General features: G+C 39.0%; 1 protein-coding gene across 1 annotated transcript in view; it reads left to right on the top strand.

Moving 5' to 3' along the window:
- dnah9l (dynein, axonemal, heavy polypeptide 9 like) overlaps positions 1–19,371 on the top strand; it is a 329,459-nt gene that overhangs the window by 296,305 nt on the left and 13,783 nt on the right. The window contains exons 71-79 of the mRNA XM_067988173.1: positions 1,003–1,196; positions 3,541–3,689; positions 9,248–9,375; positions 10,215–10,442; positions 11,788–11,979; positions 14,034–14,153; positions 16,170–16,412; positions 16,953–17,135; positions 18,938–19,053. Of these exons, the coding sequence (XP_067844274.1) occupies positions 1,003–1,196; positions 3,541–3,689; positions 9,248–9,375; positions 10,215–10,442; positions 11,788–11,979; positions 14,034–14,153; positions 16,170–16,412; positions 16,953–17,135; positions 18,938–19,053 (1,553 nt within the window). The remainder of the gene's footprint in view (positions 1–1,002; positions 1,197–3,540; positions 3,690–9,247; positions 9,376–10,214; positions 10,443–11,787; positions 11,980–14,033; positions 14,154–16,169; positions 16,413–16,952; positions 17,136–18,937; positions 19,054–19,371) is intronic.

Raw genomic sequence — 19,371 nt, 5'->3', positions numbered from 1 at the left:
CACTCCTGAGGGTCACTGCCAGTCTCAATTGTGTCCCTCCCAGTCTCCTTACCTGGGACTTACCTCAGGGTCGCTGCCGGCGAGGCAGGCAGCCTAAATTGGATGGATGGAAATGGACGAGCTTCCTCTGGAGGTGTGACCGGTACTAGCAGCTCGCTCCAATTCTTAATGAGGCCCGAGAAACAATTTCAGGAGAACCTTGGGCCTCCTGGTTCGGGCACGCGCTGGAAGCGCTCCATCTGTCACGTGCTCAATTTCTACCCCATGATTTCAATTGCAAATTAATATTCACTCTATATGTGCTAAGTCAGAACGTTCTGACATTGAAAACAGTGGGGTTGATTTTAACCCTACTGCCCGGCAGAAACTGGAGTGCTCCTCTGGACTCGCAAGGAAAATTGCAGCTTCCCATTCCCCAGACTCCACCGAGACCCTCCATCGGGTGGAAAGTGAACCCAGCAGCATGGTAAAGAGGCACAGGAGTTAAAATAGTCCGGGTCTCAAATTTTCTCCAGTCAAGGCGTTTTGCACTCACCCTGCACCCTGCATGCCTAAAAACAGCCGAGAGTTAAAATTGACCCCAGTTATATTTGGATACTTATTTTAACAAATATAGCATCTAGATCTAATCCTTTCTTACACTTGGAGCAGTGACTTTACATTCAAAACATTGTAGGGGCAATCCCATACTCCCAATGCTGCAGCTATGCTCGAAGGTGCAGGTTGAATATAGGGCTACTACATTGAATTGCAGATTCTCTCACCCTTGTTCCCTGTAAGCGTGTCTCCCCGATGTGGGGCAAGGGATTGTGCAATTAACCCTCATAAGTCCTCTTCGATACCTAGGAAATAAATATTTATTTCCTTTAGTAAAGAAATTAGAAAATGAGTTAAGGTTCTAAAAGATCAAGACATCAACTGTTGAATTTCTTTATTAATTCAAAAGAAATAAGAAACTACTAATAAATTAGAAATGTAATCCCCGTTGTTGTCTATCCTCAGACAATGAGCTTTATGGATGAATTTCGTGGATTGGATAGGGATATTGAAGGTTCAGCCAAACGTTGGAAAAAAGTTGTTGAATCCGAATGCCCAGAAAAAGAGAAGTTTCCTCAAGAATGGAAAAATAAAAGCTCCCTTCAGAAGCTTATTATGATGCGAGCTTTACGTCCAGATCGCATGACGTATGCAATCAGGTATTCCGATCCTACTGCTATAAATTATAAATGCAAGTTCTTTCTTACAGATTCTATAATGCCTTCCACATACAAAGGACGCCCTAAAGTGCTTCACAGCCAATGAATTACTTTTGAAATGTAGTCACTGATGCAGTTAATCCATGGTCTTGGTCAAGAGATAAATGTTGGCCAGGACACTGGGACAACTCTCTGCTGTTCTTCTACATATTTTACATCCACCTAAACAGGTAGATGGAACCTCAGTTTAACATCTCATCCAAAAGACCAAAACTCCTGGGAGATGGCTTTGCAAGAGGTTGGGGGAGAGCAAGTGCCTGGTGTCTATTGTGATACTGGTCTCAGTCCTAATGCCTGCTATGTTGAAATGCTCCAAGAAAGCTTGTATCACAGAATAGTTTCATTTTATACAAGAAGTTTTACATACCGTTTAGGACAAGTTTTAATCCATGGTAAATGCTGTAGTGAACATTTTGCAATACTTGCAGGTAAATTCAATGAGAGTCATCATAGTTATATAGTTTTATACATTAGGACGTAGGCTAATGGGGCCCGGTTCATCCCTGGTCAGGGGTGCTGCATGTTTGTTAGGATGGGGTTGAGATGCTGCAGTAGTTACAGCAGCAATAGATCTTTGCTGGCATTGTGCATTGTGAGGACTGTCTTCTCGTAGGTAACTCTAGGAGCTTGGAGTGGGCTGGAGGGTGGTCTCAGGAAGGTGCCCTATATTTCCTGGTGTTTCTTAAGCTTCATATACAGCCCACACCTTTGTTCCTTCAGCTCCATGTGCAGCCTACATGTTACTCACTTCGGCTGGCAGATGTCCCAAATGTGCTTAGACCACATGTTTGTTGTAGGGAATGTTGAATTGCGCCATGACAGGGGGATGTATCTTGCTGCCAGGAGTGAGATCTGTGTGAGCTTGAGAGTGGAAGGGATTTGTTCCCCTGCTGGCAGTAAGCTGAGTATGCATGGGGTTGGGGAATGGTAAGGCCCATCAATGTTTCAGCGCCCTCCAGCATTTCTGTCCAGGAGAGCTGGAGGATGGGGCAGGAGTATAATATATGCAGAAGTGTGTCATAAAATAAATTGGGCCATAGTTCGCTAGCTCTCGTCTGCCCTGGTTGGGTAGAAGTCTATGCAGGATGAAGGCTATGCGATGGGGGATTGTGAGTTGGCCTGTCTCATTCTGCTACAGTTGGAAATTGTGAAATCCAGTCTCAGCATCTGCTTCTAGTCTCCCCGTGAGAGTAGTTATCCTAGCTTGCGCTCCTAGGAGCCATGTAGATTTGCTGTGCCGTGTGTTGGAGGGGTGGACAGTACTAAGTAGGGTGCTAAGTTGTGCCACTAAAAATGGTTTAAAAGCAAGTAGGCGTTGGTTTCTCTCATGCATCACCTAAAGGAAACTGGAGCATGGAACCTAGAAGTGGAAGCTTAGGAAGGAAGGGAGCGACAGGGCTAGGTTTGGAATTGGGAGGAAATAGGTAACAGGGACCTAAGCGGTAGCAGACTTGGGGCTGGGGAGGGAAAAGACACAAGGGTGGGGGCTGGGAATTGGTAGGACATGGGTGGCTTGGGTTTAGGAACTGGGAGTGGAAGGGGTATACCTGGGACCACTCGGGGGGCGGGGGGAAGAGTATTGTTTTTTAAATCCAAAATGAAGGATTAATGTTTAATATTTATTAAACAGTTGTGTTGCTAAATTTAAATGAATGAGAATTAACGTGTGCTCTTGAGTGGATGCTTACCCAACCTTTCTGCCCATGTGTACTGTTGAGCTCAGGAAGCCTATGCTGCGCTGAGCCAAGATGGGTCTGGCCGATGGATTCTATGAGGTTACTTTGCCAGCGTAATGATGGTGGCCAACTGCGCAGTGAAACACTGGCGAAGTGAAGTAAATACTTTGAACCAGACAAAGATTGCCTTTCTTTTGAGAAAGAGACAACAGTAGCTGCTGGGAGAGTGACTTGGCCAGGCTGCTTTAAATTGCAGGACTGAGTGAGATTTGTACAGGTTGTGGTTGTAGCTGCTAATTAAGCAAGATGAAAAACAATCTTAACCACTGAGGAAGAAAAGACACTTGGCCAATCAAGAAGAAAATTGACAGATTTAACAGCTATGCTGTAGATAACAGTCACAAGAGATTTTATTACAATAGTTTCAATAAGTAAGAGCACAGCTTTATGGCAAACTGCAGCAACATTTAAACAAAAACTTGTCTGAATTTCAGTGATTAAAATTTACAGTATTCCTTCAATTTCTTTCTTCATCAGCAATATGATTTTTTTTTAACCTTTCACTGACTAAAGGATTTACAAGTAGTTTACAATATATATTTTTACAGAAAATTTGTGGAAGAGAAACTTGGGTCAAAATACGTTGAGGGACGTCAGACAGAATTTGCTAAATCGTTTAGGGAAAGTGGTCCAGCATCTCCAATCTTCTTCATTCTCTCTTCTGGAGTTGATCCACTGAAAGATGTAGAGACCTTAGGTGAGTATGCTACTAGAACAGGCATGGTATTCTATCACCAGATAGTGTGTATAAATTATTATTTGCTCCATGAATCACTATAAGCTGGGAATTGCACAGCCCTATAAACCTCAAAGATGTCACTCCAGGGAAGTTGTCTCAACTGTAATAAAGCAGGTCGAAAGAAAGTGGCTGTTGGTTAAAGTCAGGATTCAGGTGTGTTCGAGAAGACAGAGTGCTGCTGCAAGACTCAGCCATCTTGCAACCTGTGTCATTTCAATACCTTGTAGAATACAATGCAGTACTTGTACCCAATTATGGTGAATGGTCAGACAATATTCTCCTTTATATAATGTGTGATATAATCTCAGATTAGTATATCTGCACCTGTTATAAGTCAATCATTGCCTGCATTAATGGTATTTTACGAGCTACGGAAAGGCCATTAGCAAAGGTAATCCTGGATTATCAATTTTGGATGGGTGAACACATAGTAGGCATGACATATGATGTGTTATTAACAGATATGGGAAATTACAGCCTATCATATCTATATCAGTACCATCATTATCTACTCTAATCCCATTTCCTTCTTGTTTCCCTATACTCTTCCATATTATTCTTTTTCAAATACTTATTCATTTAAAATTTTGTTATAGGCTACGCTTTTGCCCCAACAGCAACAAGTGATAAAGCATTGTATGTTAGAATAACCCTCTGTGTTTAAAAAAAAGTCTTCTAACTTCCTTCTTCATTCTTCTAGTGATAATCATCAGTCTAAATTTCATTGTTTCTGCCAGTTGGTGAATTAGTAATAATCTTTCACTGTAACCCTCTCCATCATTTCATAGATTTGAAGCCTCTTGGATTCCCCCTTATCTTTCTATATATGAGTGAAGGCCCCATTTTTATCAAGCCTTTCTTCATAACAATAACTAAGGATCATTAAAGTTGGTTTTTTTTTAATTTAAAAACTGGGTTCTTTTGAGGTGTGTTTTTAGCATCAAAATGGAAAGAAAATCAAGGGGAAAATTGGATCCCAAAACAAAGCTAAAATCAGAGAAAAATAAGTAAAAATCAGATTTTATACGAACAATCACTAAAACTTGAAATTGAGCAAGGGTCTAAAAAATGGCACAGTTAAGCTAAATAACAACCCGCTATTATTTACACTTTCATGAGTCACAATATTAAACATATTAGCATCCACAGTGCTAGTCCACTTTTCTGACTGCTCCAGAGAAAAAGACAAACTCCATTGTCAGTCTTTCCTGCACAATATTTGGGTCCGCGATAAAATCCAGATCTGCCGGCATAAGTGTAGGCTTCTCCACAACAAAGTCATAAAACATATACAAAATAATCACTGCTGGTTGTCCAAGAGCATCAGGTGATACATCAAGAGTTAAAGAACTCAACATTTCTGACTAACCTGTCCTTAATTTTGTCATTCTGTACCGCATCATTTTCTTATCTGGCAAGGATAGCATCATTGGGCATGGTTTTTTGCTAATAGGCAAAAATGTTCTCTCAAAAATCACCAAGTGTACCATCAACAAGACTTATTGGCTGGCCTGATGAACACAGGGCATGGATGAATTCACTCAATGCCATGTTAATTCTAATTTTTGATAAGCAAGTGAATCCAAGTAGTATTTATTATTCCTTTTCTCATTCTCATCTCAGAGCCCTGCGTGCCTTTTGCTGTCCAAGTGCTCCTTTACGCAGTCTCTGTCAGCATGCACTTCTACTGCATAAAATTTATAACGTAGACACTCCACTTCTTCACCCTCTGTTACCTTTAATTTTTGACGAAAAAATCCCTTATTCGCACAATCTGCCACCAATTTGTATTTTCTGCTCATTGTAATCCATGAATTTCATGAGCACCATGAAATTACCACAGAATTATTTTTAGATCACAACACCATACTCCAAATGCCTTCACTCTCAGACATCGGTAGCAATCAGTCAATTCTGGTGCCAACTAAGAAACCTCTATTGATTCACAGAGTACAATAATTTAAACCCTCGGGAAAAGATAAAACACACTATATGGAGCACCTCTTAAAGTTCAGTAGAAGCTTGATACCTTATAATTTCGGTAAAACTGTTAATGTGGGCCGCTTTGTTGCAGATCTTGTCATTTGGGTCTTGTATATACATCCCTGACCAGGTGCAATGTAAATATTCATAGATATTTAAATAGGATATCTGCAACGCAAGCTTCAACTCCAAAAATTCCAGCAATGATACCTAACATGGGTAGAGCACTAAGCACATAACTCTGCCTCAAACTTGGTACTTGCGGCAAAGAACAGTGCTGAGTGTGCACCTTGCCCACCTTGTACCCTCCCTAAACTTGAGCTCATCCAAAACTCTGCTGCCCGTAGCCTAACTCACACCAAGTCCCGTTCACCCATCACCCCTGTGCTTGCTGACCTACATTGGCTCCCGGACCAGCAACACCTCAATTTTAAAATTCTCATCCTTGTTTTCAAATCACTCCGTGGCCTTGACCCTCGCTGGCTTTGTAACCTCCTCCAGCTCTACACCCTCTGAGATCACTGCGTTGCTCCAATTCTGGCCTCTTGTGCATCCCCAATTTTCATTGCTGCACGTTGGCAGCAGTGACTCAGGTGCCTAGGCCTTAAAATCTGGAATTCCCTCCCTAAACCTTTCTGCCTCGCTACCCCTCTCTCCTTTAAGATGCTCCTTAAAACCTACCTCTTTGACCAAGCTTTTGGTCACCTGCCCTAATATCTTCTTATGTGGCTTGGTGTCAAATATTGTTAAATAACGCTCCTGTGAAGCACCTTAGGACATTTTACTATGTTAAAGGCACTATATATAAATGGAAGTTGTTGTTTTTGTTTATTGTTGAGTAACAGAGGAATAAAAAGTAACAGTATTTTTAAAAATCTTTTGTTTTTTTTAAACATTCCTACGGTGGGCAAGAACAGAAGATAGCTAAATAGGATCTCAACTCAAGATGCTGCTCTTTGTGGCACTAAAAATGGGTGCCAAGATGCATGTGTATCACACTCATGATGTCATCAAGTGCATTACGTGTTGTATGCGCCATGGGTGATGCAAAAGAAAAAGGAATTTGGAGGGGTTTTTTCTTAGAGAATTGCTTTTTACTGATCCACCAACCCAAAAAATAAAATGGTGGAGAAAAAGTTAAGTAGTGACTTTAATGATTCTTAACCATAATTTCTCATTCATGGTATCATCTTGGTGAATTTTTGCTGTACCCTTTCTAGGGCTATAATATACTTCCTACAATGGGATGCCCAGAACTACGCACAATACTCCAGTTGTGGTCTAATCAATGCCATGCATAAAATTACATAACTTCCTTGATTTTATATTCACTGCCCTAGATGGAAACCTCAAATTCTGTTTGTTTTTAATAGGCTTTTCTGCCTGCATTCTCACCTTTAAAAAAAATGTATCTGTTCTGCATTATTCATTATCAGGATGTGGGCATTGCTGGCAAGGACAGCATTTATTGCCCATCTCCACTTGCCCTAAGGTTCTTGAACCACTCAGTGGTTTGACACAACTGATCGGCTTGCTATAGGCCACTTCACAGGGTAGCTAAGAGTCAACCACGTTGATACTGGACTGGAGTCACATATATGCCAGACCAGGTAAGGACAGCAGGTTTCCTTCCTTAAAGGACATTAGTGAACCAATTGACTTTTTATAATGGTTTCACGGTCACTTTTACTGATTATATTGTTATTTTTTAAACTAAAAACAGTACCTGTCCCTCCTTTTAAAAAAAAATTATCATTTAGGGCATACTTTTCACAATGTTTTCCCAAAATATACTACTTCACATTCTTCTGCAACGGACTGCATCTGCCCCCTATTTGCCCACTCCATTAACCTGTCTGTCTTTTGCATTCTTCCTCACAGTTTCCCATGCCTCTAATTTGGTGATCATCAAATTTTGATATACTTTCTCTTTGCCTATGTCCAAATAATTTTTATAAATGGAAAACAATAGATTCCAGCACAGATCCCTGAGGATCTATCCATATCCCACCAATCTGAAAAACAATTTGCCCCTACTTTTAGTTTCCTAACCCTTAATTTTCTCTCTATCCATCATCTGCATTCTTTTTAATAGCACATGCATTACCATTAGTATCAAGCCTCTTATGGGGCACTGTATCAAATGCCTTCTAAAAATCTATAGGTACGACATCCACCACATTTCCTTTATCACAAACTCTGATCTCTTCACTAAATTCAATTAGTCAATTCAATTACAAATTCAAGCTTACTGGCCCCACCTAGCACATATCTGTAAGTGTTCATTAATTTCATCCTGCATTATGGACACTAAGGCTCTGAAATTCCACAGGGCTACCACCAGGCTCCCACTATAACTTTGACAGGAGACTGGCAGAAACTCCAATCTCACCTTTGCTTTAGTTTCCATCAAGGCTACAAGATTATGATCCTCCATATTCTAATTAGCACCTCTAGTTCACCAACTTCATTTCTAATACTTTGCACATTCACATATACAAACTGCAACTCCAAGCCAATCATACTCCTCAATTTGTTTTTCATTCTATCCCATTCCTTCTTTCAGTAAACTGCTAAACCTGTCCGCTATTTTCCCCAAAGGGACATATCCCCCCAACACTTTATTTTATACTACATTTTCCCCTTCACTATACTGATTTTTAATCCTCCCCATATGAGCTATGATTTAGATTCTAATCTAGAGGTACTACATGTGATCACAACGATTCAGGTGAGTGAAATCACGACCAAGCCAGTGCAGCCAGCTGTAGTGGATGCTGAGTATGTTGTCATATCAAACTATTGGAAGTACTCTGTAGCATTCCATTCACTGTACACCAAGGGTAAAATGTATTCAACATCACTTGCTACTATATTTTTATTGATCAGGAATTTTGTAAGATGTGGCACAATATTGTAAGAGATGAGCTTACAATCACTGCCCATTTTTAATTCACTTTTTAAAAGGGTGGACATAGATGTAGTGGGACCACTGCCTATCTGGAGTAATTCAGGGATGAAGTACCTTCCGACACCGATGGCCTGTGCATCCAGATGTGGTTGAATTCATCTCAATCAAAACAGACATAGTTTCCAGTGTCCTGCTAGTAAAATTTCACAAGTCAGGTTTCCAAACGAAATTCCATCAGATTGCAGCAGAAATGCTGTGGAAGTGGCTCCAAATCAAACCGCTTTGCACCATCCCATACCATTCTCAGACAAAAGAGCTGGTGGAGAAGCTCAATGAGGCACTGAAGCCCATATTATGTGCATGAGCTAAACTGAACTTTTGTGATCAAAACTTGGTGGACCTAGTGTTTGTAAATAGGGAGATTGAAATACCAAAAGCATCAGCATGGTTCTCATTCTATGAGCTACTACATTGATGCTGAATATGCTGACATTTTCGCTAACATTAGCAGATGGCGGAAATATACTCTAACTTTTAGAAATCCATCTTACCTTCCTAGCTTAGACTTTAAATTAACTTATTGAACAAATATTGCCCTGATATATAGTATTGTACTGTACAGGAAAAAAGCTTGGCTTCACCATAGATTCTGGAAAACTCCACAATGTATCCCTCGGACAAGGGCAAGAGGCAGTAGCTGAACAAGCTGTGACGAAAGCATCTAAAGAAGGACACTGGGTTATCCTGCAGGCAAGTTGGGCTGTGTGAGGCATGGTTGCACTGTGATGAGTATTCTCTTCATTAATTGTGTCAACTGTGGTTCAGTTGGTAGCACTCTCGCCTCCGAGTCAGAAGGTTGTGGGTTCAAGTCCCCCTCCAGAGACTTGAGCACATAATCCAGTCTGACACTCCAGTGCAGAACTGAAAGAGTGCTGCACTGTCAGGTGCCGTCTTTCAGATGAGACATTAAACCGAGGTCCCGTCTGCCCCCTCAGGTGGATGTAAAAGATCTCATGGCACTATTTGAAGACGAGCAGGGGAGTTCTCCCTGGTGTCCTGGCCAATATTTATCCCTCAACCAATATCACTAAAACGGATTATCTGGTCATTATCACATTACTGTTGTGGGACCTTGCTGTGCACCAATTGGCTGCCATATTTCCTGCATTACAACAGTGACTACACTTCAAAAGTACTTCATTGCACTTTGGGACATCCTGAGTTTGTGAAGGGTGCTATATAAATGCAAGTCTTTCTTCTTCTTCCTTAAAAGGTAGCTGGAGTGGTTGTAAGACTACAACATGATCAAGAAGCTCAGAAAGTGTCATAACTCTATTTCTAAAATCTGTGTTACATTCTTGTAATACAACAAGTAATCTGAATTTCAATACCTTAATAAGTTTAATGTGTAGCTATTAATTTGGGCTGTTCTTTTTTTTATCTCCCAAGGGTCTCATGTTTTAAGAAATAGAAGCAAAGTTTGAGACATTACCAGTTGATCTACAAAATGAAATAGATATGTGTATAATTTGTTAGTATGTAACAATGTTTTAATGTCAAAAAAATAAAATTGTTCAAATGCCCTGCAGAATATTCACTTAGTGGCTAAATGGCTCAGCAATTTAGAACAGCTTCTTGAGAAGTACAGTGAAGGATCCCATCCAGACTATCGTGTGTTCATGAGTGCAGAGTCCGCTCCAACTCCTGAAGAGCACATTATTCCGCAAGGGATCCTTGAGAACTCAGTTAAAATTACCAATGAACCACCAACTGGTATGCTTGCTAATCTCCATGCAGCTTTGGATAATTTTGATCAGGTATGGCTGAAGATCATTTCAGTATTTTGGCAGACAGTACACAGTGATTTGCAACTTAAATATTCCATGCATGCGGCAGAAACAAGGACGGGGAACTGGGATCAGTGACTTGTTTCACAAGAACTGGTGAACCATATTATTAAAACTATTGGCCTAGAATTCTGTATGTGGGACATTCAGCTTTGCTGGTAGAGGAAGGGGGGCACTTCTGATTATGCATTTGCTTCTTCCTCAATTTTGAAGCTTTATGCTATCACCGGTCTTTAAAGTGAGGTGCCTTTTAACTGTTCATCAGCACACTGCATATATTGATCTTTTTTTTCTCCCCATTTGGCTTCAAGTTCAAAGCAGTGTAATATATTTGCAATTCTACAAAAGTTTAAACTTGGCTCAGTGCCACCACGTGTTGGAGCCCAAGCATGCTATACCATGGTAGGGATAGAGTGGGGGTTTCTGCCGAAGATCTCACCTAGTCCGATATGCGCAGGTGCTGAGTGGAAACCAAATGCTTCCCCACATGGAGTGAAGGAAAAAAAACAAAGGTCCGCCAGTGGGCACTCTCGTTGTCTCATGACGGTCAGTTCAAAGCAGCAATGGCAGAGGTCTGGGTGAAGGTCACCTATCCACCTTTTCAGCAGGAGATGGGGTGAGACTTTGGGACCCAAGAAAGGGAAGAGAAATTATAATCCTCAAAAAAAAATGTTGTGTAGAGATTTTTTTGCATAGGAAGGGAACCTAGCAAAGCAAACTTAAATGTAAGCTTGCACCTTTGAGACTTTGTTTTCTTTATTTTTGATCTTTTACTTTTCCCCATCTATGTCCTGTATGTAGATTTTTTTTTCAAATTGGAAATGTAGGATGTGATGGTCTAGTTCTATAGTTGTATATAACAGGAGCTAGTACTGATCTGGACCAACCACACTGTTGTATGCAAGCAAAGCTCTATAGATACTTTACTGATGGGTGAAACAAACACTAAAACTACAATTATCTTGATTTTGTGCCTACTCTGAGAATGAAATAAAAAGTCTACTTGTGCCTCTGGCTGACATCCGTATTGTGCAATATTCTGTACTTTGAAGATTTTTTTTCTAGTGGTAGTAGAATGAATACTGTTTAAATTTTAGTGAAGAAGACATTATCTGTATTTATGCTACTTGTGCACATCTGGTTATCTGATCTGGATGAGTTTGATTTTCTGATCAAATAGAATCAAAAATTCAATTGTCTGGATACTTTAAACAAAGTCATATTACTAGATCAGGTTTGTTTTTTTCCTCTCTGAAAATAATTATCTGAGTTAAATTTGCTATAGTAAGCACATTCTATGTACCTTTCATCACAGGATATTCTAGATCGATGCTCTCGTGAACACGAGTTTAAGACAATACTGTTTTCACTATGCTACTTCCATGCCTGTGTTGCTGAACGCCGTAAATTTGGACCTCAGGGCTGGAATCGAAAGTATCCTTTTAATACTGGTGACCTAACTATCTCAGTCCATGTTTTATACAACTATTTGGAAACTAATGCTCAGGTACTGTAGAGATATATGAGATTCTAATTGTATGGAAAATGTGTTGTAGGAATTTTATTTGCACAGTATGTGAAGAATATACCGAATTAGATATTCTGACCTAACTTTTCTAGTAGAAACTAAGTAGAATAGTCACAAATCTAAATAGCCCAGATCACAACCTTGGATTCAAATATAATGAAAGGCCTAGCGAGGAAGTCCCTCTCTCTTTGTTGCTCTCTCCTCATTCTTTCTATTGCTCTCTCCCCCCCTCCCCTTCCCCCACCAAGTTTAACTGGCAATTCTGGTTTGATAGTTTGTGTATGGAGTGTTCCATAACTCTCAAAAGATTTTAAATGGTTTCTACTGACTGGCTTTGAAACTACAGTTCGGGGAGTCTGCTGACTACAATTATCATTGCATGAGATGGTGGCACTCATGTTTGGATGTCTGAAATTCTTCCAGTTTGTGATCATAACTCCAAAAATGAAAGATGCACTGAAAATTACTAGAATTGTCAAGCTTCTGATTAATCACAATTATTTTATCTGTGAATTTTTGTATGTGAACCAATTGAATTTGTTGAGAGATAGAATGATTGGAACACGTTTCCTACATATTTTGATAATGTGTTCCCTGTCACATTCCAAAAGTTTATTTTCCATGTTTCAAATTCCTTGAACTTTCATCTGTTGCGCAGAAAAGGACTACTTCATTAAGTTATTAGGATTTAGAGAACTGTTTTCTTGGCCAGTTCACTGGTAGGCAAGGAAAATGGCGAGAGCGTTGGTTATTTTCCATTAACTTTTGTTAAATTCCTTATAAACTCTATGCAGCACTGTATGAATTAACTTTACTTCATGATAGTGCATTATACCTAATGGCTAGGGCTCAAATATTATGATTAAACCATTAAGATATGGATGGAAGAGCAGGCAAGACTATGATACTATGAGCAGACATGTCACCATTATTCTCTAACACTGATCCAATACTATTACTGAATTGCCAGCCCTCCCTGATTTCCCGATTGCAGTAGTTATGTCTCAGCTGATGGATTTCACTCTGTGACATTTCCATTCTCTGCAGTCAGCCTGACAACTGTAAGCTGAAATTGATGAATTGGGAACATTTTGGGCAAACGTCCACCAAGATATGGCAAAAAGTCACCTAACTTGTGACCTTTGTTTGTCATCACTTAAAAGATATTTTACTATTTCTTACTAACAGAGTTTTGGGCTGGTTTAAAACACAATTTAGTTGGAAGGACAAAAAGGTCCATGTTAATTGCCAAAACCACATAATCAAATGAAACTGAAGATGTTTTATTCTAGACCTTAGGTCTTCAAACTGGGTTATCAGAGAGTCAATGAAGTCATCTGATTTCTATCCCTCTGGGGCTGAGCATACCGCCCAGCATGAGCGTCTCTTTTGAATTCTTTATTTTTTTTTCTTTATTGTTGACTTATTAGCATGTTGTTCCTATTTCTATAAAATATAAATAAATTATTAATAAAAATGTTTTCTGCAATAATAACACTGTTTTTCTTTGGTGTCTGAGGCTGTCTTTCAGGTGTTAAGGCAGGACGTCGCCATGAATGTGTCAATAACTAGACAGATGCAATTTACTTTGTATTTATTGGACAAGCTTGATCATCCCATTATCAAACAGAAGTAAAAAAAAATCTTATGTCAGTGATGGTGCATTATTAAAATTATTTTTGGAGTATGAAAGACCCATAATTCAGTTAGTCAGTTACGCATGAGTGGAAGAATATCAAGAATGCATCATCAGTGGTGCGCTATTATATTTATCTCATGGATAATTTATTGTTTTAAATGAGAGCTGCGAGGTTGCTGTTGTTGGGTAGCTTTGCTTATTCTTTAATGCACAACTGACATAACTGTCCTCTATTACAGCATAAGGCTAAGTTAAGTTTATTATGGCCACATTAATAAAATATATGTATAGAGTATTCATTGGGATTGAAATATTATTATTCCATCATAAATATAGAACTTCTTCATACTCTGTTTTAAAACTTGAACACTGAGTAAATTATTTGGGGTTTTAGGTACCATGGGAAGATCTGCGTTACCTGTTTGGTGAAATTATGTATGGTGGTCATATCACTGATGATTGGGACAGAAGGCTGTGTCGTACTTATCTGGAAGAGTACATGCAACCTAACCAGGTATTTTGTCTTGGTGAATGTGATTCTGAGTGAAGTTTCATATGTTACTGGAGCTGGGGCTCCCCCTACTGGAAATTTGTGTACCATTGTCTAGTACAGAATAAAATCTAGACAATAATTCTTCCGTTTTAAATCAGTATTTATGTGCAAACAGATTGTTCTGCAAATAATAACTTTCCCACCATTTCACATTTTTATGTAAATTATTGATTCTCAAACATTTTTGGGCCACCTGTAACAACTGAACAGCTATGGACATTGTTAAGTCAATGAAAAAACATCAGCAAAGCTTACATTATTATCATTCCCCTCAATCATTTCTGTTTCTCTTCACTTTTCTCTCTCTCTTGGTCGTCTTCACCTATGGTTTTCCGTCTGCTCCATTTTTCTTTCTTTACTTTTTTGTTTCCTCTTTTATTTTTCCCTTACTCATTTTTCCTTTCCCTTTTCTGGAGTAAAAAATACCTTGATTATTCTCATTAGCAGAGAGCCTTCCTTAGAAGATGCAGATCAGGTGAGTCAGGCAGGAGGTGGAATATCAGGAGTGGAATAAGAAGGGGCAGATCGTGAGTTGGAAAATGTGACTGATAGCAAATAGAAGACTTTTTACTTTTGCTCACATCCCTAGCTGCACCTTACCAGTTGTGCATGTCCCACAGTTTGAGAACCATCGCAGTAACTAACTAAAAGCAAACATTTGACATTTTCAACACCATGTATTGTTTGATCACAGATTTATAATATTTTCATTTGCATAGGTGTTGTCAAGCCTAAAGATCCCAAAATACTTCACACAATAAATTACTAATGAAATGCAGCAACTGTTATGTAGGGAAACCAAATGTATTTGACATTTCTAAGCTTTAAGATGCAACAAACAACAAAAAACTAAAAACAATGTCAGGCTTAGCATCCGGTCATTATTAATTTGAGGGAAGGTCTAATGTTGTAGCAGGCCAGAGACGCAAAGTGAAAGGCTCGAGGTGCCTGCCCACAGTTCTTCACACAGTAAGTTTACAATTTTCATCCAAGAGGGAAATAATGTAGCTTCCCAAAGGCATGGGGTGAAAATAAGAGGGTGATTCAACACATGTCACTCTTTTTCACCTCCTAATGATCAATTACAGACCAGAACTGGCAGAAGCCTGGTTACAAATGGTGTGCCCACCATCTCAGTCTAGGAGTGGCAAGTAGTGAGGGGGGCGCAGCTGATGAAGAAAAAGTAATTGTAACTGAGATGTAAAAGCAAACTTGAGATTATGGTACTGTACTACGAATGGTATCAAAACCTCAACTTCTACTCCCCTCTTACCTTTCCATCTTTGGACGCCTACACTGCTCCAAACAAGCTCAACACAAACTTTGAGGAACAGTATTTCATCTTCAAACTGTAACTCTCTGATCTGAACTTTATCAGCTTCAGCCCTTAGCTGTCTGTGCCATTTTTCTATTAGTTTCTCCCATTCATATTTCACTTCATTCCCTTCCAGTTTTGAAGCTATTTCAATTGACCGTTTGTCTTTCCAATGCATTTTCACACCCTTACTGAGATGACCTTTTGTATATCAACTCATATTTTCACCTCTTTCAGTTTAATATAAAAAAAACTGATTCCAGTCAATTAAACCCATTAGCTACTTGAAATAAGTAGCATATCTTACTCTTGATCTTTACCTCTTGTTCTTCCCTTTCCTCCTTGTTTGGTCCGTACTGTCCGTACGAAGGATCTTTCTTGCTTTTCTTTTCCAAATTCTTCAACCAAACCATTGGCTTTTTTCCTCCTTTCAGATGCTGAACAATCAGCTGCGTAATTCCACCATTTTCTGTTTTTATTTCAAAATCTTTTGTGTCCTTCAAACAAAAGTTAATAATGAGCCTAACATTGACTGGATGACTGTTTAAATGACTAAGAAAATATATATTTATACACTAAATTAAGATGGCGGACATAATCTAGTAAATTAGGTGATTCATGTTGATTTCTTTCACACTTTATTTTGTTTTTCTTTGTTACAGTTTGAAAGAAAAATGGCATTAGCTCCTGGTTTTATAGCCCCATCAAATCTTGATTACAATGGTTATCACAGGTACATTGATGAAATGTTACCACCTGAATGTCCTGTACATTATGGTCTCCACTCAAATGCAGAGATTGAATTCTTGACTGTAACTTCAGACAGTCTTCTCCATACTTTATTGGAAATGCAGCCCAGAGATTCAATAACTGGTGAAGGAGCAACACAGACAGTTGAAGAAAAGGTCTGAAAATTTAAAACTTGTGAATTAACACTTTTTTTTAAAACTATTCACTTTTTTATTATTGATTAATTTTCTATCGATGAAAATAAAATGTAAAGTTGTGACTGAATCTAACATTTTGGACACGGTACAGAATGGCCAAATATTTTACATTGGCCTTTATATCGTATTCACAGCAGAATGCTGATTTTGTATTGACACAAACTAAGCAATTAGTTTTAATATACTTTTTGCTTTGCTAAACGATTGAACAATTGACATATGTATTGGCCAGAAAAAGTAACCTAAATAAGCTGAAGTTCATTCAGCATGAAGCATTACTGAATTAAGATATTGGTTTTCATTTTTGAAATTTAGTTGGCACAAATCTATTGATATTTTTGTAAGATGCAAGAGGAAAATAAAACTGAAGGAATCTTTTCATGTTAAGAAATTAGGACAATAATTCTATGTTACATTTAATAAAATATTATTATAACAAATTAATTAAGAATCAGGTTTAACAAACAATTTATACCACTTTTGGTTGGGCTTTTAAAGGTGAAAACTATCTTGGATGATATATTGGAAAAACTACCGGAGGAATACAATATGGCTGATATAACCTCTAAACCAGCTGAGCGTTCCCCTTATATTTTGGTCTGTTTCCAAGAGTGTGAAAGAATGAACATCCTAATTCAAGAAATCAGACGTTCATTAAAGGAACTTGATCTGGGGCTAAAGGTATGACTTGCGTAAAATTGCACACATTATAGTGTACAATATAAAGAAATATGTTCCAGTATGTTTTTCTAAATGAATAATTCCAATCAAAAGGTTTTATTGTATTTCATCTCATTTTCTTTCTGATAAACTGAGGCATTATACAGTGGACCGTTCAAAGTTATAAAGTGGTACAGTACATTTTCTGTATTGCACATCAATGAGTACGTTAAGTCTTGAAGGATTATAATACTTTTTCTACAAATGCCAATATTAAATTATAATACTTTGCTAAGATAATATTGCAGAAGAAAAGTGTTCTCTTTTTGCATTTCTCTAAGTTGCTAAAATATTAACTAAAAACAGACTTATGCTTTGCACAGGCTATAAAGAAAAAGGAGTTGAAGAAGATTTGCTCTGGTTGCTATGTATAGTAACATTGTGTAGCAACATCACAAGCATTTTCCCACATAGTGAAAAGCAATTTTTTACTCATTCTTGGGATATGGGCATTGCTGGCAAGGCCAACATCTATTGCCCATCCCATCTCACCTGACTACTGCAAGTCATGGGCCTCGCTTGCCCTCTACACTGCCCAGTTGCCTTCTCCTCCTGCACCACTGCACTGGGTCTCCTAATGCAGCTGGGCTAGTTGGGACCTTCTCAAAATCGGCCAGCTCAATGGTGAGCATGTCCACAGGTAGGTCCTGAGAGGAGGGGAGGCAAATGGGAGGGGAACAAGCCCAGGCCAGCAGTGGCCTGCAGTACTGTTGTGGAGCCAGGAGGAATACACCTGCTCTTCCTGGCTCCACATAAACATAAGATTGTTTTTTAAAAAAAATTATTGCCTTTTCATCAGCGGCCTCTTTAAAGACCACTGGTTAGGCCGCAATAGACCCATAAAAGCTGAGCGGAGCATGTGCAGCTCATGCTGCCCCCAGTTTCTGCTGAATTTGGGAGTGGGATCCTAAAACTGGCATTAGGAGCCTGATTAGCCTAATGCCTGTTTGGGGTGGGCATCCTGGATACTCTGGTCGATGGCTTCCAATCTGGCAGCCAGCGCACTTTCGGGGTGGGGGGGGGGGAAAGGTCGGCGTGAGAGACCACCACCCGAAATTCATCACCCAAACCCTCATTTTGTACTCACAAAACAGGCGCGTGGCGTGGGCCAATTTCTCCCCCACCGACTCCAAATCTGACGTGGAGTAAAATATTCGCTTTTTGAATTGATTGTATACCTGCAGAGTGCTGCATGAGTTACTTCGTGATTATCTTAATTAGCAGAAATACATATGTTTTTCTCACTGTTTGCTTTTGTTCATAAATCCATTTTAAGGAGGTTAAGATGTTTAGAACAACACTAATCAAGGTGGAATAGTTCACTGGCACTGCCTACCTATGTTACGTATCTTCTTTTCTACTTTTTTAGGTCAAGTTATCAAAAAGAACAAAATATGATCCTAGATCATTCCCTCCTAGTTTATTCTTACAACTGATCGTACTGCTTATCAAAGCATACAAACCAAATTGCTAACTTAATTCCGATTTTCTGTTTGGCAACACTGATGTCTGACTGCAGTATGTTATTGTACTCTTTGTATTTTGAACAAACTTTAACTAGATTGGAAGCAATATGAAAGCACTCTTACAAGGAAACAGAAAATATGTAATTTTCTACCTTTCATAGCTGATGAAATAGCAGCCTTTCTCAAATATTGCACTTAAACATGTTCTTCTCTGTAAGGAACTGGGTTATTTATCACATCTTCTTATCACAACCTCCTTTAAACTACAAACAGTACATTTCTTCTTGCTTTTGTTAGGGTGAGTTGGCAATTTCCTCTGAGATGGAGCTACTACAGACAGCACTTTTCTTTGATAATGTTCCTGACACCTGGACCAAGCTGGCATATCCATCAATGTACAGCCTAGCACTGTGGTAAGTAGTATGTCAAGACACAAACAGCTTGTGCATGGCATGCTGTCTGTCAATGTGCCACTAGAATTGCTCAGTATTTCTTGTATGGAAATGAGTGTTTCTCAGTCTTTTATTGGGATTTTTGCTGTGATTTTTTTTCCACCAGTACGACAGTGTTTTGATGTAGCTATTATGCATCACACTGATCTGTTAGTCACAAACCATTCGGTATCTACTTGCATAATGTATAACGAGTCTCTTGGGACCAGTATGGTATGAGAAATGCAAGCAAGGAATCATGTTTAATAGTAGTCATAATAGCAAATGTCTTATCCACTC

Source organism: Heptranchias perlo, chromosome 7 (assembly GCF_035084215.1).
Source record: "Heptranchias perlo isolate sHepPer1 chromosome 7, sHepPer1.hap1, whole genome shotgun sequence".
NCBI lineage: Eukaryota > Metazoa > Chordata > Chondrichthyes > Hexanchiformes > Hexanchidae > Heptranchias > Heptranchias perlo.
The sequence above is the reverse complement of the archived record's forward strand: the minus strand, read 5'-3'. Positions and strand labels throughout refer to the sequence as shown.